At 44.1% G+C, this 23,413-nt stretch overlaps 1 protein-coding gene across 21 annotated transcripts in view; it reads right to left on the bottom strand.

Annotated features, from left to right (window-relative positions):
* Positions 1-23,413, bottom strand: part of ACIN1 (apoptotic chromatin condensation inducer 1) — a 37,322-nt gene that overhangs the window by 11,385 nt on the left and 2,524 nt on the right. For 8 of the 21 annotated variants that reach the window (XR_016217958.1, XR_016217957.1, XM_008269360.5 and 5 more), the window contains exons 3-8: positions 21,924-22,035; positions 21,395-21,514; positions 9,360-9,448; positions 6,515-7,771; positions 5,838-6,056; positions 5,222-5,337 (exon numbers count right to left, since the gene is read on the bottom strand). Coding sequence is in view for 18 of the 21 variants with exons in the window: in XM_008269360.5 (XP_008267582.4) it covers positions 5,222-5,337; positions 5,838-6,056; positions 6,515-7,771; positions 9,360-9,448; positions 21,395-21,514; positions 21,924-22,035 (1,913 nt within the window). In the remaining 3 variants the exon portion in view is untranslated. Of the gene's footprint in view, positions 1-2,414; positions 3,128-5,221; positions 5,338-5,837; positions 6,057-6,514; positions 7,772-9,359; positions 9,449-21,394; positions 21,515-21,923; positions 22,036-23,413 lie in introns of those variants that run through there. The other 13 variants (XR_016217959.1, XM_089309891.1, XM_089309896.1 and 10 more) reach the window with 6 other exon arrangements.

The raw sequence follows: 23,413 nt of genomic DNA, 5'->3' as shown, positions 1-23,413 counted from the left end.
TGGATGAGCAGGTTAGGGTTACTTTTCAAACTGCCAGTAGAAGGGACCAGGGGGGCACCTCTCTGAAGAGATAATAAACAACTTTGATTCAGTCTTTAAATATGGGCACCCCGCCACAGGGTCCACTAAAGCCACAGAGACAGGGTAAACATGGCAAGGGGACCTTGGGTAGTGAAGCTCAAGGCCAATTCCTGGAGCGAGGACTCCAAGGTGAGGGCTCTGAAACAGATGACACTGGAAATGAAAGAAGCTGTTTTAAAACACAAGGGTCCGCTTGGCAGAAAGTGATTGGGAACTAAGCAGAAAATATGTGGTAGCTTTGGGAAGAATCTTCCCCAGACCTATGTGAAATGGGAAGCAGACCCGAAGAGCTCACAAAAGCATTCAGCAGACACTCAAAATGCAAACTTGTGACTACAAGAGGTGTTTTTGGTACCGTAGTAGAAAAGAGGTTTTAATCCTGAGGCAAGCTTCTGAGAACTTAACCAAAAGCTCAGTATCTCTGATTTTCAACACCAGAGCTTTTAGTCAGGAATGAAAATTTTCTCCTTGCCGCTTAACATCTGAAACTCACATGGTACCTGCATGCTAAAGTGGCCATGTTTATACATTACTTTAAAAGTTCCCTTTCATGCGGTGGTCCCAGTCTGTTCAGAATGAGTGAGGACTCAGACTGACTGGGGCCAAATGCTGGCTCCAGAGCCTGACTCTACACACTTAGCTGTGTGACAGACACTAGGCAAGCCCTTAGTCTTCTCTGTGTATGTGTTTCTTAATCTGTAAAGTGGATACTAACAATACCTACCTCGTAGACAGTGTACTAAGCGTTAACTCTTGAAGAGTCTGGCTTGGTTGAGACCCCAAGTCCAGTCAAAGATAGGCACACGTCACAGGCACATTTCATGGGCCATTTGATGCCGTCATGTATCACTTGATGCCCTTTCTCCCAGGCGAGGCCATTCAAAGGCTGGCAGACCAGGTTCAGCAATGCCTTTACCACTCTGTATGACAACACCTCGTCTGCTTGCCTCCCACCTCCACCTCACAGAATTACTCAAGGAAAGAAGGGACTGCATCCTCTGGCATGCAGCTCAGGACATGACACAAAAAAAGGCTCTGTGACTATTTTTGGTTGTTACTGTAGATGCCTAGTGGACACTTACATCCTCAAAGAAATGTTTCCCGTCCATCTGTTGTCTTAAAATACTTCCAACTGCTAAAATGCCTCTCCAGAGGTGCTTAGTATCCATCACAGAAGTTCTACCTCCCTGTTCAAGATTTTTGCCAGCCGGCGCTGCCACACCGGGTTCTAGTCCTGGTCGGGGCGCCGGATTCTGTCCCGGTTGCCCCTCTTCCAGGCCAGCTCTCTGCTGTGGCCAGGGAGTGCAGTGGAGGATGGCCCAAGTGCTTGGGCCCTGCACCCCATGGGAGACCAGGAGAAGTACCTGGCTCCTGCCTTCGGATCAGCGCGGTGCGCCGGCCGCAGCGCGGCGGCCATTGGAGGGTGAACCAACGGCAAAGGAAGACCTTTCTCTCTGTCTCTCTCTCACTGTCCACTCTGCCTGTCAAAAAATTAAAAAAAAAAAAAAAAAAAAAAGATTTTTGCCATGTTCTCCTTGGCCTTCTGAAGCAGCAGGAGGTTTGTGACTTCTATTTCCTGAGAATGGGTTCTGTGGGGTCCAAGATGTTTCAGAAGCTACTAAGGAATCTTTGAAAATCATCCCCAAAAGAACTCTCTCCTCTCAGTCCCACAGCCTTGTTAGGTGTGTGTCAGAGCCCCACACAGCTTTTCTTTGAAATCCCTTTTAGACAAAGGTATCTCCCCCAACATTCCCCTTAACTGGAGTTCCTAAATTCTTTGAAAACTGTAAAATTGTATGAGGAGTGGAGCTGGGATGGGAACACTATCCATAAAAAACAGCACACACAGCATTTGTAGCCAAGAAAAGGACAGAACCTCACAGAGGCTAATACCATCGCAAAACAGGTTGTAAGTGACTATGAATGAGACTCAGAGAAACTAACAGAAAAGGAGATTCCCACAGGAATACTTCCATATGTTTAAACTTTAGTTAGCACAGAGAATCTGTAAGGAGCAGAGGACTTGATGTGAACAGTGAGTAATGAATAGTGGAACCCGGCACCCTCAGGGATTATGAATTCCAAGATCACCAAGGACAGTCTGACTCAGAGGGGACGTCCTGAAATGCCCAGAGAGCAAAAACTATGACAATAGGTCTGCTTCTTTGTTTTTCTTAAATTATGCCACCACTGGGGACACTGGCATTGTAGGTCCTCTGAAGAGTATCAGTTACACTGCCCATTGGCTTATAGAACCATTTCCTTCCTCGTACACCGGCCAAAGGACAAATATGCAGAGTACTGAGAGCCTAACGTTGCTATTGCCTGCTGGGTATGGGTAAACAGGAGAATTTTATTTAGAATAACTCAGGTTTAAATTAACCACTACTGAATGATACAGATGTTCATGTCAGTCATTTTTGCTTTCTTCCCCCTTTTTTTGGTACAAAAAGTTGAATATCATTATTTTCTGTGACATGAGTACATTTTTGTTGTATCCAAAGCAAGTAAAACCAGGATTACAGAACAGGGCTCAACTGATATAGGACTGAGGGTTCACATATTCTGTTCCATGCAATAAAAAAAAGATACCTTACCTCATAAATTTAGAATTCCTCAGGCACAACCAGAACCATAATGGATTTAACCAAGCACAGCAAAAACGTTAGGCAATCTCTTCCAAGTGGTGAGAGGTCCTTGAGGTGAAGTCTAACTATTTTTAAGACTTTATTGCCCTGTTTTTAAAATCATGTGACTTCATGTTGAGACAGACAGAAAAACCAAGGTTAAGCCACAAATGGTCTTTTCCATTTAGCACTGTTGATCCCACTTTTAAAATTGGCCAGGGGTCTAGACAGCTGCCAGGCTGAACACTACCACACCAGAGGCCAAAAGACCAGAAGGAATGTTGTCAATCAGTTGTAGCAGGGCCTCCTGAAGTGCAGGCAAACTTCTTCAGAGATTCATTTACCAAATCTAATGCCAGAACAGCCTATGAGTTGAAGCCCTTGGGCATGTCTTTTTATCAGGCTGCTGAACAGACCACCTGGCAAGGAGGCAGAAGCAAAGCAGGTAAGAGGGATGTGTGTAATCTATTCCTGAACACAGACCCCATTTTTAATCTATAGGTTTCTTGAGTGTTGCCCAGGCAACAATGGACCCATCAATATTTGCCCAAGGTGCCACATGCCTATCACCTTGTCAGAATCATGTGACTAAATTATCTCAGTTATAAAATGAAGATCAAAGCCACTTTTACCTAGGGAGAAACACTTTGTACATGATTCCAAACTTCATTCATCCTGGACTTGCATGGAAAAGTCCATAAATTATAGTGCTTCATAACCACAGACTAGGATCTTACAGGCAGAATTTTAAAGCTAGCAAGGAGCTTTTTAGAAAATTACTTGCTTCTCAAGGTGCAGAGAAGGCTGTTCCCCGGGCCAATTAGTAGCAGACTGTCAACACCCACTTTGAAGCTGCCATTAGACAAAGGGCATGCTGTACCTCCAAGGAATGGTGGCGGGGGGCAGGGAGGGGATAAGGTATTATGTCTGGTTGAAGGACATGGAAGGGAAGATGTCACCCCATTTCCTCATCGATGGTGTGTAGCTGGGGAATTCTGAACACCTTCCAGAATCCGCTGAGTTTTCACTTTATGGTCCTAGAAGAAAAACTCTTTTCCAAAGGATAATGGACCCATCCCAAAAGGAAAAAAAACTTTTCCAAGGAAGTAAACTTTGGGCTTCAATGGCCACAAGATGGCAGCAGAGATAAAAGTATTAGAATGGACAGCAGTATGGGATAAGGAGATCCCAGGGCAAAAGCTATACAACAAGGAGTATAAAATTATTGCAGTTACAAGGCAATGAGATAATAAATAATGTCACCTGCCCACCACCCTCCAAAAACCAGAGTTAAAAGATGGGCTAAAGCTCTGAGACAGTGTATATGATTAGATTATTACACATAGGGAAAAATCACCCTGGTAGTATTGGTGTTATGACAACATGAAAACAAGGATGGGGAGCTAGCACTGTGGCATAACGGGTAAAGCTGCCACCAGCAGTTCCAGCATCCCATATGGGCACCGGTTCAAGTCCTGGCTGCTCCACTTCCGATCCAGCTCCCTGTTAATGTACCTGGGAAGGCAGCGGAGGATGGCCCAAATCCTTGGGCCCCTACACCCATGTGAGAGACCCGAAGAAGCTCCAGGCTCCTGGCTTTGGATAAGCTCAGCTCCAGCCACTGCAGTCATTTGGGGAGTGAACCAGTGGATGGAAGACCTCTCTTTCTCTGTAACTCTCTGCCTCTCTGTAACTTTGCCTTTCAAATAAATAAATAAATCTTAAAAAATAAAAAATAAAAAAAACAAGAAAACAAGATAGAACAACTATAGGCCAATTGTCTACACAGGACATTCTCCAAAGCAGTTTGGGATTGCTGATATCTAAGAGCCAATCAATCTTATTCTCATAATGCATAACTTTTTTCATTACTCATGAGATTTTGAAGGCAGGAATTTTAATTCAATGGCTTCATTTATAGAACACAACTCAGAATAATAATATAACTAATTATAAAATTAATCTAATACCATTTCTCTAGGACTTAAGGATTTAAAAATAATCTATGTTAATTACATAAATAGTAAGCTTAATCATAAGATTAATCATAGGATCTTCGGAGTCCAGGAAAGTTTCCGACTTCATGGGGACTTCCTATGTTGCTGAACTGTATGCTATAAAGAGCTAAGTTGGATATAGACTGTGGTGTTCTTCACAGACCCTCAATATTCTTTATGAAAACAGGCTCCTGGGCTCCAATGGAGCTGGTCAATGTGAGTTAGGATGCCCTAAGTCAACTCCTGACACTGGTGCCTGCTCCTTAAAGGAGTTGACTACTTTGGCTGGATGATCCCAGGTATGTTTTCCTCATGCCCTGACCATCACTTCTCAGAATACCTTAAGAGTTCTGGTGGCAGGTCCTGAAGTAGTAATTAAGTCTAACATTTGTTCAGATAAAAGCTCTGCCTTCATAATGGAAAACAGACTAGGAATGCCTAGTCAAAGACCCCTAGGGAGCAGACTATCCCCTGCTTGTAGTTCTTGCTATAGCCCAGTTGAGACACAACACTTACACAGTGTGCTGAATCCTTCCTGATTCTGGTAGATGAGAGGTCTGAGTCTCTGAGGTCTGGGGCTGTGTGGCAGCTGGTGGCTCTGCCTCTTCAGCTTCACACTTCTTTGGGCTCCCCTGTCAGGTGACAGCAAAAACAAACAGCAAACTACTTAAATCTGTTTGGTTCCTTTTCGTTAACCAAGAGCTGGAAAATGGCAGGGCAGCACATACTCAGTACCAGCTAGCAGCTCCACATGCAGCCCTCTGCATCTTCACAATTTCGTTTTAGAATATGGAATGGAATATGGTACCTGAAGAACCTCTGTGCCAACAGCCATTTTATTAGAATTACTTTTTGAGAGAACTGAGAAAAGGCTTCCTTTTGGGCAGACAAAAGGACTTCTTAGGGAGAAGTGACCCAGAGCACCCTGAAGATGAGGACCCTGTTGTTCAGCCTCATGTACAGCTTTCTTGAACCAGGGAGTAGGAAAGGAGGTAAGCAGGAATATTAGGTATTCCCAACTCTCTCCATTTCCACTAAAGCTTGTCGATACAACTCAGTTTTAAAGTTAAGACGAAAGAGAAAATCGTGCCTAATCCTTCATCTCCCTCAAGGGAAGGTCACAGTAGCCTACCCGCTCAGGCTGTAACCTCTGGGTCACATGCTTTTCCGCTGGCTCAGGCTGGCTCAGATGCCTCACATGGATAGAGGATGAGGAGGCGGAAGTCCTCTCCTTTGGCTCAAGGACCTGTAGTTGTGGCACTGGTGGAGTTGCAATCTCCTGACCAGAAGAGGGATCTTTGGTTTCCATGAAGCTGGTGCTGCTGTCCCTGGAGACTCCAGGGCTCAGTGACTGAAGAGATGAAACACACATAAAGGAAAATACATGGTATATATTCAGTAGACCACTGAATTTTCCAACTTCTGCTGACCCAAGAGAATACTTTGATCTTTCTGGCCCTGTGTTTTTTCCTGAGCTAGTAATCTCCCTTGCCTCACTATTATTCATTAGGTTCCATCTAGATGCTGGGTACCAGTATACACACACACAGAAGCTTGTCCACACCCCGCAGAAGTTTACATTTAGTGGAGGAGATGAAGAAATGGACTCAACATTCTCTGGAATCAAAGGAACCCGCTCAGGAAGAAAAGGAACCCCATTTAGTAATCAATGAATTGAAAATTAGATTCTGAAGTTAGAGGAAAGTCAGGCTTTTCCTGTAACTGTCAGGAATCATGATAGACACTACAGGGGCTGAAAACACACTGGTGTACGGACAGAACATCAACCTGGGATTCTCTCACACTCACTTTTCTGCTGTTGCTTGATGCTGAACGGGACCGGGACCGGGACCGGGACCGGGACTCTGATGTTGATCTGGAGTCCATCTTGGGTCTACCACGAGGGTTGGTGTGAACATGTGCCTGGGATACATCTCTCTGCTTGGACCTCGGAGGTGAGTGAGATGGAGAGCCTGAACTGTCAGGAGAGCGAGATCTGGACCTAGAACTGGAGGATGAAGATGAGGACGAGCGGCTAGAGGATGAATCAGCTGACTGTTTCAATCTGTGCCCCAGCAGAAGAGGGTGAGAAGCCCTTCTGCCTTCCTTCTGTTCCAAGGACAGCTGCCTCACAGACTGCTCTGTGATTCCCTTGGCCGGTGTTAATTCCTGGATTTTTAGAGGGAGTGGCTGAGCAGATTTTTCTGAGTCAGTTTCAAGAGCCTTCTGGGTTGGGTACTGAGCCAGTGTGCTCCTCTGACCTAGAGGCAGGGCACTCTCCTCTGGCACTTTCTCTGTGGGAGATTCTGCTTTGGTGTCTGCAGGACTTGACAAAGGAGACAGGCTTCCCACCAACTGGACAGGATGCTGAGCTACTAACAGCTCCCTGTTCTCAGCATCTGTATTAGGAGGAGATAACTGAATGAGGACAGGGGGTGCTGGGCCTTCCATGGGCTCGATTTCTTCACTCTGGAGTTGTGCACGAGGTGGTGGAGAAGATGCTTCCTTGGTAAGTAAAGGTGGGGGAGTTTCCTCCTCACTGACTGTTAGCTCTGGCTGCAGCACAAGAGGGGCTTTCTCGAGATCTTCAGTCAGTCGAGGAGGGGAAGGCGATTTGGATTTTTCCTCCAAGTTTTGTGAAGATTTTATTTCTCTTTCTTCTTCCTCAAGGGGAGACGCTGTCTTCATCTCTCTTTCCTGCTGCTGTCTGGCTAGATGACTTTTTCTGGCTTCTTCCTGGGATCTTGTAACTCTTCCTCCTCTCTCTAAACCCTCCTGTTCCTGGGACCTTACAGTTTTGTGTCTTTCATCCATTACCTCTTCTGGTGTTGCTCTGGCCATCTCTTCCCCCTCTTCTTCCTCAAACTGTTTTAAGATTGGTACTTCCCTAGGTTTTTGTCCCTCATTATCATCATCTTCCTCTTCTTCATCTTCCTCCTCATCTTCCTCTTCTTCCTCTTCCTCCTCTGTTTTCAAATTTCGATCTGCTCTAACCCTCAGATTTCTAGAAGGTGTTTCTTGATCTTCCTCCTCAGCAGTGCACTCAGAGACTTTTGCAGCTCTTGCCTAAAAGAAAAGATACACAATGGTTCCAAACATGTTTGTTCACAATCAAAAGAGAAAAAGTATCTTATTAGACACCCCTAGGAAGAAGAAACAACCACACACATTTTCTGCAACACAGAAGACAAGTATGACTGGAGACAAGCATGAGTAATATGCTTAGGGCAACAACAACAAAAAAACCCAAGGGAAATTAAGAATGAAGTTGCTTCCAGTTAATTTCTTTCTTTTCTTTTTTTTTTTTCTTTTTTCTTTTTTTTGACAGGCAGAGTGGACAGTGAGAGAGAGAGAGACAGAGAGAAAGGTCTTCCTTTTGCCGTTGGTTCACCCTCCAATGGCCGCCACGGCTGGTGCGCTGCGGCTGGCACACCACGCTGATCTGATGGCAGGAGCCAGGTGCTTCTCCTGGTCTCCCATGGGGTGCAGGGCCTAAGCACTTGGGCCATCCTCCACTGTCTTCCCGGGCCACAGCAGAGAGCTGGCCTGGAAGAGGGGCAACCGGGACAGAATCTGGCGCCCCGACCGGGACTAGAACCTGGTGTGCTGGCGCCGCTAGGTGGAAGATTAGCCTATTGAGCCGTGGCGCCGGCCTCTTTCTTTTTTTTTTAAAGGTTTATTTATTTATTTGAAAGTCAGAGTTACACAGAGAGAGAAGTAGAGAGAGAGAGGTTTCCATCTGATGGTTCAATCCCCAATTGGCTGCAACGGCCGGAGCTGTGCTGATCTGAAGCCAGGAGCCAGGAACTTCTTCCAGGTCTCCCATGCGGGTGCAGGGGCCCAAGGACTTGGGCCATCTTCTACTGCTTTCCCAGGCCATAGCAGAGAGCTGGATCGGAAGTGGAACAGCCAGGACTAGAAGCGGTGCCCATATGGGATGCTGGTGCTTCAGGCCAGGGCATTAACCTGGTGCACCACAACGCTGGCCCCTCAGTTAATTTCTTAGATTCAAGTTTTTATAATATAAACAGAACATCTAGAAAGCAGGGTGAAGAACTAACCCAGTATCAGCTAGTAGGATTTTTTTTTTTTTACCATTTTGATGCTTTTTATTGTCTCATTTAACATCACATTGTACAGCTTTAATCAAATAATTACCTAACATCATACCTAATAATGTGCTTTAAGAACATAGAGATCAGCCTGCTAACTTTCATATTTAAGTGGTTTTTTTAAAGAAATACATATTCACAGGCCGGCACCTGCACTGCTAGCATCCATATGGGTACCAGTTTCAATCCTGGCTGCTCCATTTCCAATCCAGCTCACTGCTAATTGCCTGGCCCAAGTCTTTGCAGTCCTGTACCCACTTGGGAGACCTGGATGAAGCTCCTGATCCCTGGCTTTGGCCTGGCCCAGCCCTGGCCATTGTGGCCATTTGGAGAGTGAACCAGTGGATGGAAAAGCTCTCTATCTCTCCCTCTCTCTAACCCTGCCTTTCAAATAAATAAATGTTAAAAAATACATATTAGTTTAGAAATCTGACAGCTAGCAAAGAAAGTTAGACTCCATTTCTAGAAGTCTGAGGAAGAAAGGGAGGAGGAAACAGCTCAGGCATCCTTCAAATCAACGAAGGAAGCTTCTGGACAATTACCTGTCTCACCCTGGATGACCGTCTTTCTCCTTTCCTTGGTTTCTCATCATCAGATTCACCTTTCTCTTCAGAAACAGAGGAGCCTTTTCCTAGTAAGTGAAAGGAAATCAAGTCAGACTCATGACAGAAGTATTCATCCACAGTTTTCTAAAATGGTATTTCCTAAAATCCAAGCAATCATTGCATGAGCTGGTCAGTACATATCTTTGTTAATTTCTTTGACGTCTATACTCAAGAAAAGACTACATGTAATGCTCTCACGGTCAGGGTCTAGTGGTAATTCCTGTTGTGCATGTCTGGAATGTTTTCAATACCTGTCAATTCACATAAACTCAAATAAAAGTAAAATAACTTCTAAGGACTTCAAATTTCCAGTAGAGATGTGTAAATACAAGTAGACTTAAAAAGATTTATTTTTGTTTTATTGAAAGTCAGAGTTAAGAGAGAGAAAGAGATGGTTCGTCCATCTGCTGGTTTACTCTCCAAATGGCAGCAACAGCTAAAGCTGCGCCAGGCTGAAGCCAGGAGCCCAGAGCTTCTTCTGGGTCCTCCACATGAAGGACTTGGGTCATCTTCCACTGTTTTCCAGGCACATTAGGAGGGAGCTGGATTGGAAGTGGAGCTGCTAGGTCTGGAACCCAGCATCTGTGGGATGGAGGTGGCAGCTTAACCTGTTATGCCACAATGCCCTGCCCCAAGTACATATATGAACTTCTCCAAAGTCTTAATCTGAAGTCTTAAACTCAAGATCTCACTATGTTCTATGTCTTTTTTTTGGAAAGATTTTATTTATTTACTTGAGAGGTAGAGTTACAGACAGTGAGAGGGAGAGACAGAGAGAAAGATCTTCCTTCCATTGCTTCACTCCCCAAATGGCCACAACAGCTGGAGCTGCACCGATCCAAAGCCAGGAGGAGCCACGTACTTCCTCCTGGTCTCCCACACAGGTGCAGGGCCCAAGCACTTGGGCCATCCTCCACTGCCTTCCCAGGCCACAGCAGAGAACTGGACTGGAAGAGGGGCAACCAGGACTACAACTGGTGCCCATAAAGAATGCTGGTGCTGGAGGCAGAGGATCAACCTACTGTGCCACAGTGCCAGCCCCCTATGTCCTTTTTTAACACTGCCTATTGCTACTATTTGTTTTGACCAACACTTTGTAACTAAATATAAGATTCTATTTGTACACTGACAAAATCAAGAAATAAGTACTTAGATGATTGGTTTTCAAGTTCCCAGAAATCACTTCAAGCCACTTGGACAGGGCTTCAGAACTGCATCCTGTCAATTAGTTTTTTTTTTTTTTTTTTGGACAGGCAGAGTGGACAGTGAGAGAGAGAGAGACAGAGAGAAAGGTCTTCCTTTGCCGTTGGTTCACCCTCCAGTGGCCGCCACGGCTGGCATGCTGCGGCCAGTGCACCGCGCTGATCCGAAGCCAGGAGCCAGGTGCTTTCCTGGTCTCCCATGGGGTGCAGGGCCCAAGCACTTGGGCCATCCTCCACTGCACTCCTGGGCCACAGCAGAGAGCTGGCCTGGAAGAGGGGCAACCGGGACAGAATCCAGCACCCTGACCAGGACTAGAACCCGGTGTGCCGGCGCCGCAAGGTGGAGGATTAGCCTATTGAGCCACGGCACCGGCCAATTAGTTCTTATACATTAGAGCTCAAGGTGAGAGATTTTTTTTTTTTAAGGAAAAAAAAAAAAGTTAAAATAACCTGAAATCCAATCATCTCAAATAACAATTCCATGTAAAACTGGAAAAAATTTTCATTCATATTCCACAAATGTAGGTAACTATGGGTAAATCACTGAAGTAATATGGGTCGCAATATCTTGACTGAGAAAAAGGGATGGAACTAGATGACTTCTAAGTTTCCTACTAGCATTAAAGTATTACATTGGAGCAGGCATTGTAGCAGAGCAGGTTAAGCCACCATTGGGGATGCCTGTTTCCCATATAGAAGAGCCTAGGATCAAGTCCTGTCTCCCCTTGGGATCCAGCTTCCTGTTAATGTGCCTGGGAGGCAGTAGCTGATGGCCCAAGTACTTGAGTTCCTGAAACCCACATAGGAGACTCAGAGTTCCTGGCTCTGGGAGTTGGCCAGGACCAGCTCCGGCTAATATGGGCGTCTGAGAAATGAACCAGTAAATGGAAAATCCCTCTCCTTCCCTCCCTCTCTCCCTCCATCACTCTGCCTTTCAAATAAAGAACTAAATTTAAAAAATGCTGAAGCTCAAAATTAAAAATGTAGGAGCCAGTTAAGCCACCACTTGGGATGCCTCATCCCATATCATATCATGGTGGTCTGGGATCGAGTCCCAGGTATTCCAAACTTCCTATCCCAGCTTCATGCTAATGTGCCTGGGAGGCAGCACATGATGGCCTCATTTTTTTTTTTTTTTAAATTTTATTTACTTGAAAGACAGAGTTACAGAGAGGTAGAGATACAGAGATAGAGAGAGAGAGAGACAGAGACAGAGACAGAGAGAGAGAGGTCTTCATCTGCTGGTTCACTTCCCAGATAGCTGCAATGGCCAGAGCTGCGCTGATCTGAAGCCAGGAGCCAGGAGCTTCTTCCGAGTCTCCCATGATGGTGCAGGGGCCCAAGGACTTGGGCCATCTTCTACTGCTTTCCCAGGCCATAGCAGAGAGCTGGATTGGAAGGAGAGCAGCCAGGACTCGAACCATATGGGATGATGGCACTGCGGACCGGGGCTTTAACTCACTGCGCCATAGGTCCGGCTCCCAATGGCCCCATTCTTATGTTCCTACCACCCACATGGGAGACCAAGATGGATCCTGGGTCCTGGCTTCAGCCTAGTCTAGTCTTGGCTGTTACAAGCATGTGGGGAGCGAAGCAGTGGATGGAAAATCCTTTTGGTCTTTCTTGCTCTGTTTCTCCTGCTGTCACTCTGCCTTTCAAATACATAACAATTTTTTTTAAAAGAGCATAGATTATTATATTCCAGATACTCAGTCAGCTAGATTGAGCTCAATTTTAGTACAGTACAAAAAATTTAAATGATCCACAAAATCAAATAGAACATTAATAGTATTTAAGCTGGTGTAAAGCAGATGATCAACTCTAACTCAAGATCTTCTCTCTTCTTACTTCTATATCTCAACAAGCTAAAGTGAACTAAGTTTTGCTTCTGTAATTTAAATCCCCCCCCCAAAAAAAACCCCAACATGAAACTGGTAAATGAACTAGAAAATGACATGCATTTTGAAAAATTTTATAATCACTTGATTTACAGGTCCTCTGAATGAATATTAATATTAGTTGAGTGAATAAAGACTTGTATTAGGGCTTATATACCGGATCTGCGTATTGGGCTGGAATCCTTAACAGACATCTGAAGATAAGATATTAGTGCAGTGGATATAATAATTTCATAATTTTTAGCACCTGGAATAGGTAAAACTATAAAATCAGTAAAACCGAAAGATTTGTTATATGAATTTTTAGGCAAAGTTCCTAGCAAGTAATAAGGAAAAGAAGCTGCTTTATCTCAGTTTAAATGAAAAGGAAAAAAGAAGAATGTATAAGGTTGGCTAGGGATAAATGTGCTAAGTAAGGTCAGATGTGTTGTAATTTCAAAATGAGGGGGCAGGCATTTGACACAGTGGTGAAGATTCCACTTGAGATGCCCACATCCCATATCAGAGTGCCTGACTCAACTGTTTGGCTCTGCTTCTAATTTCAGCTTCCTGCTAATATGCCACTCATGTAGGAGACCTGGATTGAGTTCTGGGCTGTTGGCTTTGGTGTGGCCCAGACCTGGTTGTTGTGGCCATTTGGGAGAGTAAACTGGGTTCAAGTCCCGGCGGGTAGAAGATATCTCTTTCTCTGTTTCTCCCTTTTTCTCTTCACTCTGCCTTTCAAATAAATAAACAAACCTTTAGAAAACAAAAATAATGGGAAACAATGCCTAGAAACTGAGCATTTTGGTTAAAGGTGGAGCCAATACTGATAATGGGCTAACAAATGTATTTAGTCAAGAAACAAGTCAGAGTGAGTTTAAGATTCCCAAGATCCCAAAGTCCAAGACCTTCAGGAGAAAGAACAGGTGCTGCCAGTCCGTACAGGATGAATTACAGTAAAAGAATGTGTAGTGGCCAATAAGGAAAGTAGCCTCTTTATTCCACATAAATCCCTGAGCAAGATTTGTAGTACCCAAATGGGGCAGCTAAAGATCATAGTAAAGCCTGTGGCCAGAGGGTATCCTTAGGTAATAAATAGCAGGAATTAAGAGAACAAAGACCTACGGCCGGCACCGCGGCTCACTAGGCTAATCCTCCGCCTAGCGGCGCCGGCACACCGGGTTCTAGTCCCTGTCGGGGCGCTGGATTCTGTCCCGGTTGCCCCTCTTCCAGGCCAGCTCTCTGCTATGGCCCAGGAGTGCAGTGGAGGATGGCCCAGGTGCTTGGGCCCTGCACCCCATGGGAGACCAGGAAAAGCACCTGGCTCCTGGCTCCTGGCTTCGGATCAGCGCGGTGCGCCGGCCGCGGCGGCCATTGGAGGGTGAACCAACGGCAAAGGAAGACCTTTCTCTCTGTCTCTCTCTCTCACTGTCCACTCTGCCTGTCAAAAAAAAAAAAAAAAAAAAAAAAAAAAAAGAGAGAACAAAGACCTGGCAGTGAAGCCAAACCTAAATCTGACTCAGGTTAGCCCTACTAGAAGTATTCAACATTTCTCTAAAATCTCACATCCAGATTTAATATGAGTAAAGGAATGAGGGTTACATGCTCTGTAAGCCAAGGGCTGGCTAAGATCATCTGTGGCTATGTTTTTGTTATAGAATCAATATTTTGAATATCCATTATTAAACTATTTTTATATTTTCCTAGAATGAGCTCTTTTTCAAAAAGTTAACTTAGGGAGATAAGGATTTTTATACACAGTTAAGATTATAGAAGGGACTCTAAGAAAACTTCTGACAATGAGGGATGGACTGATTCCCAACATCTTAGAAGAAAAATTTGAAGAAAGTAGTAGGGAGATAAGCTGGGAGGCAGGGGCAGGTGTTTGGCACAGTGGTTTAAGACAGTACCTGGGATATCTGCATCCCAGATCAGACTGCCTGGGTTCAAGTTCTGGCTCCATCTCTCATTTCAGCTTGCTAAAGTACACCCTGGGAAGCAACAGGTAATGGTTTAAGTGATTCAGTCCTTGCCACTCATGTGGGAGACCCAGATTGAGTTTCCAGCTCCCAAAAGAGGCCAAAGTTTGAAAAAATGAAGTTCATGGGAAATACATATTGTAAGGAAAAAATCTGGGGCTGGCACTGCAGGTTAAGCCACAACCTGTGCAGCTGGCATCCTATACGGGCAAAAGTTTGAGTCTCAACTGCTCCACTTCCCATGCAGCTCCCTGCACCTGGGAAACTAGCAGAGGAAGGCCCAAGTGCTTGGGCCCCTGCACCCACAAGGGAGATCTGGATGAAGCTCCTGGCTTCAGCCTGGCCCAGCCCTGTTCATTGTGGCCATTTGGGGTGTGAATCAGGGGACGGAAGAACTTTCTGTTTCCCTCTCTCCCTCTCTGTAACTCTGCCTTTCAAATAAATAAACTTAAAAAAAAAATTTTTTTTTCAAAAATTAAATAAAGTCAACAGGAAAATTCATGGAGGGATTCATAGAAAATTCTCCCTTTCTATTTGGGATTTTGTCTTTAGCACCTAAGTAAGAGACTGCTGGAATAGAAGCCAAAGATCCTCCTGATGGATATAAAACTAGAGAACTATTCCTGTAGTTTGCCATCCATAAACTGAATTGGTCTATGAAACCATTCAGGAATCTTTTTAAAAATCGAGTCCCAGAACTCAAGATTCCCTAAGATTTCTGGGGTAGCTCCCAGGAATTCATAATTCTCAAAAAAATTTCCTCATGTGGTACTAGTGATTAACAAAATGTTTCAAGAGATACTACTTTAATTAAAATCTTGTTATTAAAGCGAGAACACAAAACATCTATAGCCAACAACTAAGCTGCCACTGCAGTGGGTACCTAGCCTGTGGCAGACTGACATCTAGGGATGTCAGACCTCGAGGCAAACACCGGGTATTAACCCTGATCTGATTCATTACTGACAGAACTCTGTATCACCACTTCATTTAGGACCTGGAACAAATTCTGTACCACACCTACCATAAGACGTACATCCCAGCCGAGATCACAGGGAGGAAAGTTTATGGCATAAAATACAAATAGAAGAGCACTTAAGGTAACTGTTAGGTGTCCTTTACAATCTGCTACATTCATATTCTCTAATTCAGTTTTCATTTCTTTTTTGTTTTATCTTCGGGTATTTTTTCCTTCATCAATTACAGTCACAGGTGGAATCCTGCTAATGACATACAGCACTAAAGAAAACGGGCTACCCTCACTCTTAATCTTTATGTTTGAAACCTTGTTTCTAGGGACCAGCGCTGTGGCATAGAGGGTAAAGCCACTGCCTGCAGTTTCGGCATCCCATGTGGGTGCCAGTTTGAGTCTCAGCTGCCCCTCTTCAATTCCAGCTCTCTGCTATGGCCTGGGAAAGCAGTAGATGGCCCAAGTGCTTGGGTCCCTGCACCTGCATGGGAGACCTGGAAGAAGCTCCTGGCTCCTGGCTTTAATTCAGCACAGCTCTGGCTATTGCAGCCAATTGGGGAGTGAACCAGTGAATGGAAGACCTTTCTCTCTCTCTGCCTCTCCTTCTCTCTCTGTGTAACTCTTTCAAATAAATAAATAAATTTTTTTTTAAATTTAAAAATGAAACCTTATTTCTATTTCAGGATCCATTTTCACTAAAAACTACATTAAGAACTGAGAGCCCGTCTTTTTCTAAAAGGAGTAGTCCTTATCAAATCATGGTCCTATTAAGAATTTTCAATGATTCCCTTATTACTTTAAATATTTTTTTTAGGACCGGCACCATGGCTCACTTGGTTAATCCTCCGCCTGTGGTGCCGGCATCCCATATGGGCGCAGGGTTCTAGTCCCGGTTGCCCCTCTTCTAGTCCAGCTCTCTGTTGTGGCCCGGGAGGGCAGTGGAGGATGGCCCAAGTGCTTGGGCCCCTGTACCAGCATAGGAGACCAGGAGAAAGCACCTGGCTCCTGGCTTCCAATCGGCGCAGCGCTGGCCGTAGCGGCCATTTGGGGAGTGAACCAATGGAAGGAAGACCTTTCTCTCTGTCTCTCTCACTGTCTATAACTCTACCTATCAAATTAAATATATATATATGTGTATATATATATTTTTTTAAAGATTTTATTTATTTGAGAGGTAGAGTTACAGACAGTGAGAGGAAGACAAAGGCTTTCCACCCTCTGGTTCACTCCCCAAATGGCCACAATGGCCAGAGCTAAGCTGATCCAAAGCCAGGAGCCAAGAGCTTCTTCTCAGTCTCCCACATGGGTGCTGTGGCCCAAGTGCTTGGGCTATCTTCCACTGCTTTCCCAGGCCACAGCAGAGCTGGATTGGAAGTGGAGCAGCCCCTCTGTGCTTGAATATACAAGTGTCTGTATGTGTCCCTCCTTGTGATTCTTTCGTGTCTATTCTCAGAAGAGGAATTCCTATGTTATATGGTAATTCCATCTGTAATTTTTAGATGCATCATGATTATGTTTTTCACACCAATTACAGCATATTACATTTTTCTAGCAATGCACAGTGGTTCCAATTAATTATCATTCTTGCTAACATTTTTTTGTTATTTTGATAATATTGAGACTAATGACTGGGAAGTAGTTTTGTTTTACATTTCCCTGTTTATTAGCACTAATTCTGATTTCTTGAAGAAATGTCTATTCAGGTCCTTTACCAATTTTTAAATTTATTTTTGGTGTTTCCAAGTTGTAGGAGTTCTCTCTATAGCCTCTATGTTAATCTCTTATCAGATATGTGATCGTAAATGCTGTCATTCTGTGTTAGCCAATTCACTTTTGATTATGTCATTGATATATGATTTTTTTTTTGTTTAAGTTTTGAAGTCCAACGTGTCTGTATGTTTCCTTTGTTGTCTTGCTTTTGGTGATTGTTTAAATTAATATTTAAATTAAATGTAATAAAGTTTCCTTCAATGTACCAAAAAAAAAAAAAAAAAAAAAAAAAGTGGAGCAGCCGGGACTGGCACCTATAACGGGATGCCAGCACTGCAGGTAGATATTAACCTACTGCATCACTTCACAGGCCCAACTTTAAATAATTTAAAAAAATAAAAAATCTCATACTTACTGGCTTGGCATTTATAACATTATCCCAATCTATCTTTTATTTATTTCATCTACTTGAAAGGCAGAACAGAGAGACAGAAAAACAGTCTTCTATCTGCTGGCTCATTCCTCAAATCTACCACCTCCCAATCTAGCTTTTATTTATTTTTTTCCTTTGATTGTTTTTAAAGATTTATTTATTTATTTGAAAGGCACAGTTACAGAGAGGCAGAGGCAGAGAGAGAGACAGAGAGGTCTTCCATCCGATGGTTCACTCCCCAAATGGCCTCCCAAAATGGCCGCAATAGCCGGAGCTGTGCCTATCCGAAGCCAGGAGCCAGGAGCTTCTTCCGGGTCTCCCACGTGGGTGCAGGGGCCCAAGGACACCTTCTACTGCTTTCCCAGGCCATAGCAGGGAGTTGGATCAGAAGTGGAGCAGCCGGGTCTCGAACTAGCACCCATATGGGATGCTGGCGCTTCAAGCCAGGGCGTTAACCCACTGTGCCACAGTGCTGGCCCCCCAGTCTACCTTTTAAATTCCTTCTAGGGATCAGTGCAGTGGCATAGCAGGTTGGTTAAGCCTCTACCTGCAGTGCCAGCATCCCATATGGGTGCCGGTTCAATTCTCGACTGTTCCACTTCTGATCCAGCTCCCTGCTGATGCGCCTGGGAAAGCAGTGGAAGATGGCCCAAGCTCTTGGGCCCCTACACCCATGTGGGAGACCCAGAAGAAGCTCCTGGTTTGGACTGGCCCAGCTCTGACTGTTGTGGCCATTTGGGGAGAGAACCAGTGGATGGAAGATCTCTCTCTGTCTCTCCCTCTATAATTTTGCCTCTCAAATAAATAAATAAAATCTTTTCCTAAAAACTGATTCTGAGTATTCTCGAATATGAAACACTTCCCTCTAGTTAGATTAGTCTACCATTTCTCCTTTATTTTTTATTAATTTTTTGACATGCAGAGTGGACAGTGAGAGAGACAGAGACAGAGAGAAAGGTCTTCCTTTGCCGTTGGTTCACCCTCCAATGGCTGCCGTGGCCAGCGTGCTGTGGCTGGTGCACCACGCTGATCCGATGGCAGGAGCCAAGTACTTATCCTGGTCTCCCATGAGGTGCAGGGCCCAAGCACTTGGGCCATCCTCCATTGCACTCCCTGGCCACAGCAGAGAGCTGGCCTGGAAGAGGGGCAACCGGGACAGAATCTGGCGCCCCGACCGGGACTAGAACCCGGTGTGCCGGCGCCGCAAGGCGGAGGATTAGCCTAGTGAGCCGCGGCGCCAGCCTCCACTTCTCCTTTAAAAATATTACATTCATGGCCGGCGCCGTGGCTCACTAGGCTAATCCTCCGCCTAGCGGCGCCGGCACACCGGGTTCTAGTCCCGGTCGGGGCGCCGGATTCTGTCCTGGTTGCCCCTCTTCCAGGCCAGCCCTCTGCTGTGGCCAGGGAGTGCAGTGGAGGATGGTCCAGGTGCTTGGGCCCTGCACCCCATGGGGAGACCAGGAAAAGAACCTGGCTCCTGGCTCCTGCCATCGGATCAGCGCGGTGCGCCGGCCGCAGCGCGCCGGCCGCGGCGGCCATTGGAGGGTGAACCAACGGCAAAAGGAAGACCTTTCTCTCTGTCTCTCTCTCTCACTGTCCACTCTGCCTGTCAAAAAAAAAAAAAAAAAAAATTACATTCACTGTAGGTGTTGTGGTACCGTGGATTAAGCCATCACTTGGGATTCCATGCTGGAGTAATAATTCAAACAAGTCCTCGCTGCTCTGCTTATGATTCAGCTTTTGCTGATGCAACCTGGGAGGCAGCATATGATGGCTCAAGTGCTTGGGCCCCTGCCACCCAAAAGGGAGACGTGGATAGAGTTCTGGGCTCCTGGCTTCAGCCTGACCCAGCCCTGGCTCTTGTGGGCACTTGGAGAATGAACCCATAGATGGAAGATCTGTCTCTTTCAAATAAATAAAAAAAAATTATATAAAAAAAAAAATCTGTATTTTGAAGGGCTAGCATTGTGGCATAGCAGGTTAAGCCACAGCCTCCAACACCAGCATCCCACATGGATGCTAGTTCAATTCCCAGCTGCTCTACTTCCAATCTAGCTCCCTGTTAATGTGCCTGGGAAAGCAGCAGCAGATGACCCAAGTGCTTGGGCCCCTGTACCCACGTGTGAGACTTATCTGAAGCTCCTGGCTCCTGGCTTCGGCCTGGCCTGGTTCAGCCCTAGCCATTGCAGCTACTTGGGGGGTAAACTGGTGAATGAAAGATTTCTCTTTCTCTCTCTCTCTCTCTAATTCTGACCTTCAAATAAATAAATAGATCTTTTTAAGAAAAAATAATTTTTTTGGCTGCTTTTTATTTGAGAAGAAATACTGACCATTTATAGAAGAGTTTTTCTAGGATGGGTAGTTAAGTCACTACTTGGGATATCCATATCCCATACCAGAGTACCTTGTTTAAGTCCCTGCTTTTTTGCTTCCAATTTAGCTTCCTGTTAATGCAAACCCTGGGAGGCAGCAGGTGATGGGTACTTGGGTCCCTGCCACCCACTCAGGAGACCTGGACTGAGTTCCCAAAACCTGGCTTTGTCCTGGCTGTCACAGGCATTTAGAGAGTAAACCAGAGGATGAGAGATTTTTCTCTGCCATTCAAAAAGATAGAGGTGCTTTCCTTTCTCTCCCAGCTTTACAAGTAGGGAGAAGAAGATTGCTAAGAGTAAGAAAAGAGGTCCCTAAAGAACTAATAACTCCACAGTTAGATAGTATTAATTAAAAAGTTTCTAAAAGTTTTCCTCTAGGTCCAAGACTCAGATGAAGAAACACTCTTATATTGAGCAAACTAGGACCTTAAAATTAGACTCAAGGGTCCTCCAAATGTCCTAGCCTTTCAGGAAATTTCTCTCCCACCATTCAATAGATCCTAAAAAATCTATTTTCATAAAGAAATTCTGTATTAGTTCTAACAGCTGGAAACTTCAAGACATTCGATACACTGATAAGGGCAGATACTACTTATGATTTAGCCAAAAGGCTGAGAAGCGATAACACATTCTAAAAATACTGAATATAGAAGGGTGGAAGGGACTCCACTAACAATAATGACTCAGAACACTTGTAATTTATCTACCTGTTGCTCACATGCCCTGAAATACACTGTCTTAGACGGTGTATCTTAGCTTTCTTTATGGACTTCTGCTTGAGACACTATGCAAAATAAAATGCTTATTGTGTATTATAGCGTGAAAACGTTAACTGTTGAACCTGAACCAATCACACATACCAGGTTAGAGCTCTGAATATTATACTCTACACTGCCTTACACAGCATTTAGCACAACTGATTAACCATGTAATTAAGTAACATCCATCTCCTCACTGGACTTTAAGTTTCCCTGGACAGACTTATCTTTTTCTCTGATATATTCCTGGAATCTAGCACATACCTGGTATAAAATATGCACTCAATAAAAATCTGCTGAATGAATTAAGAAACTGCAGCCCTGATGCCTAATTTGGGAAGATGACAGAATGTCATCACATAATATATACAACTCATGAAGAGATCAAAGAGAGTTGTGACTGTTGCTAAACAGAGTTTGAAGAGGTTGAAGAAGTAGGATGAGAATCATATCACTTCACCAAATATTGAGAAGGTAACAACACAGATAGGTGAAAGCAGATTTCAAAAAAGGATATAATTTCCATGAAAAACAAATGACAAATTATCAATGCCACAGAATTTCCCTGGAACTTTCATGGAGGCTTAGCATGAAAGGAGGCCTAACTACCTCCCCCCACCAACTACGCAGGATTGACAAAACAGCGCAGTGGGGAGGGAGATACGTACTGGGCGAATGTCTGCTGAGTTCCAGCTCTGGTCTCTCCAAGCTGCTCTGAAAGTCAGGAGGCAGCAGGGAAGCCACTCCCTCAGGATGGATCATCTCGTCCTCCGACTCAGCTGAAGCTTCTGCAAAGTATAGATTGGGTCGGGGCAGGGAGGGAGTGAAGGGCTCAGCACATGGGAATATGCAGAGGCACGAAGGAAATCGGGCACAGTCACAGACAGACACACACTAAAAAGAGCACCGTATATAAAGAACAAACTCCCTAGAATTAAGCTCTGCCTCATCTAACTGGCAGCTTCATTTACTTATAATGTTTCCTGTTGGCAGGAATCCTGTTCCAACAAGACAGTCAAATTAAGTGTCCTCTTTCCTGACAAAAGCAAATAGGAACTCACTTGGCACCATAAACTAACAACAAATAAGTGGTAGTCTTAGCCTGATTTATTCCTAAAATTGCCTAGTGAGGTCTCTCTACTTGGTGACTGGGAAAGAATATAGAAGTTCGCCTTAGCAGTGACGATCTGGGCTTACCTTCAAGTTCTGCAGCTTCTCGAGCTTCACGTTCCAGACGCTGCCTAAGTAGCTCCTGCTGCTTTTCCAGATACTGCTTTATGAAACTGTTCTGGCTCATTTCCTCGCCAATCTATGTAGAATAAATGGGAAAAGGTCTAGGAAGGCAAACCAGGAATACACCAGAAAGAAAATTCTATGGAGCAAAGCTCTACTCCCTTATAGCTGGACCCAAGAAAGAAAACCAAAATGCTGGAAGGTCCTTTTCTAAACTAATCCTATAGTGAGGACCAAAATAAATAGCCTTGTGAGTCATAAAAGTGAAGAACTGCACATAACTTTTAAATTAAAATTTTAAATTAAAAATCACAACCAAAGATGTTGCTGTACAAATAACTTAAAAAAGAAATAAAACTCCTGTAATTACGCCTTCTTTATACTTTATTTATATTTCTTTATACTTTATTTATATTTTTAGCTAATATAGAACATTATCTAAAGCTAATCTGAAGTCTCCTTTCAGTCACAGTACAACTGAAAGGACAAAAAAATTGGCAACTCCTCCAAAATGTCCATCTCCACCAATGCAGGAAACATTCTGTCAAACATCTCCAAAATCCAAGCACAGTGTTTAAAAATAAAATCAAGAGACTAAGAAATGAGATATCCACTCTGCATTTAGACAGAGTATAACTCGATTTCTTTGGATGAAAAGTAACCCTTGCTAACAGTATTTAAAATCCAGAAGCTTTGACTTTTTCCTTTTCTCCCTCTGTAACACAGGTCCCATTTCATCTTCTGCCCTCCAACTTTCTCTTTACAAGTCCTCCCCAGAATCATCTTATTATGTTCTACTGGAGGGCCAGAAAAAGGAAAACAAATTCTGAATAAATACTTTCCAGATTATTGTATTTCCTAAGCATATTAACTGCTTGTTTTCACCTATGGTAGAAATGGGTCTCTGGGTACTCAATGGACAGTGAAGAGGCACAGGTTACATGTTTTAGAGAATATGCAAGTTTGCTGTAAATCATGAACTGATTAACTTATGCAGTCCCTTATCCTTGTTAAAGTACACAGCTAAACCTCTGAACATTGGTTAGATTATACTAACAGCTTAATAAGGTGATAACAAGGGAACAGGAAGGCTCTCTTGTTCTCCACAGTATCCTGGGACTTCATCTGGTAATGTTTCTGCACATCACTGCATTAATAAAGACCTGGGTTTTTTCCCTAAGAGCATGGCACACTATACTGAGGAGATTCTAAAACGTAAAAGGAACCTTAGGAGATTGTGCAGGCTAAGAAACGTTTTTAACTGCAAAATGATTTCTTAAAAAGAAATCTCATGCAGAACTCATGAAGTAGATAACATATCTAATCTAGTTTAAGAGGGAGTAGGAATCTTGCTTACTTGGAAAGAAGGTATCTATCTTTCCTAGGAAGCCCCCCAAAGCCCAGCTGAGCAGTTATAAAACTATGGATCTAGTTCAACATCTTCTCATTACAGA

This window comes from Oryctolagus cuniculus, chromosome 12 (assembly GCF_051225735.1).
Source record: "Oryctolagus cuniculus isolate XC-2025 breed Fujian yellow rabbit chromosome 12, ASM5122573v1, whole genome shotgun sequence".
NCBI lineage: Eukaryota > Metazoa > Chordata > Mammalia > Lagomorpha > Leporidae > Oryctolagus > Oryctolagus cuniculus.
The sequence above is the reverse complement of the archived record's forward strand: the minus strand, read 5'-3'. Positions and strand labels throughout refer to the sequence as shown.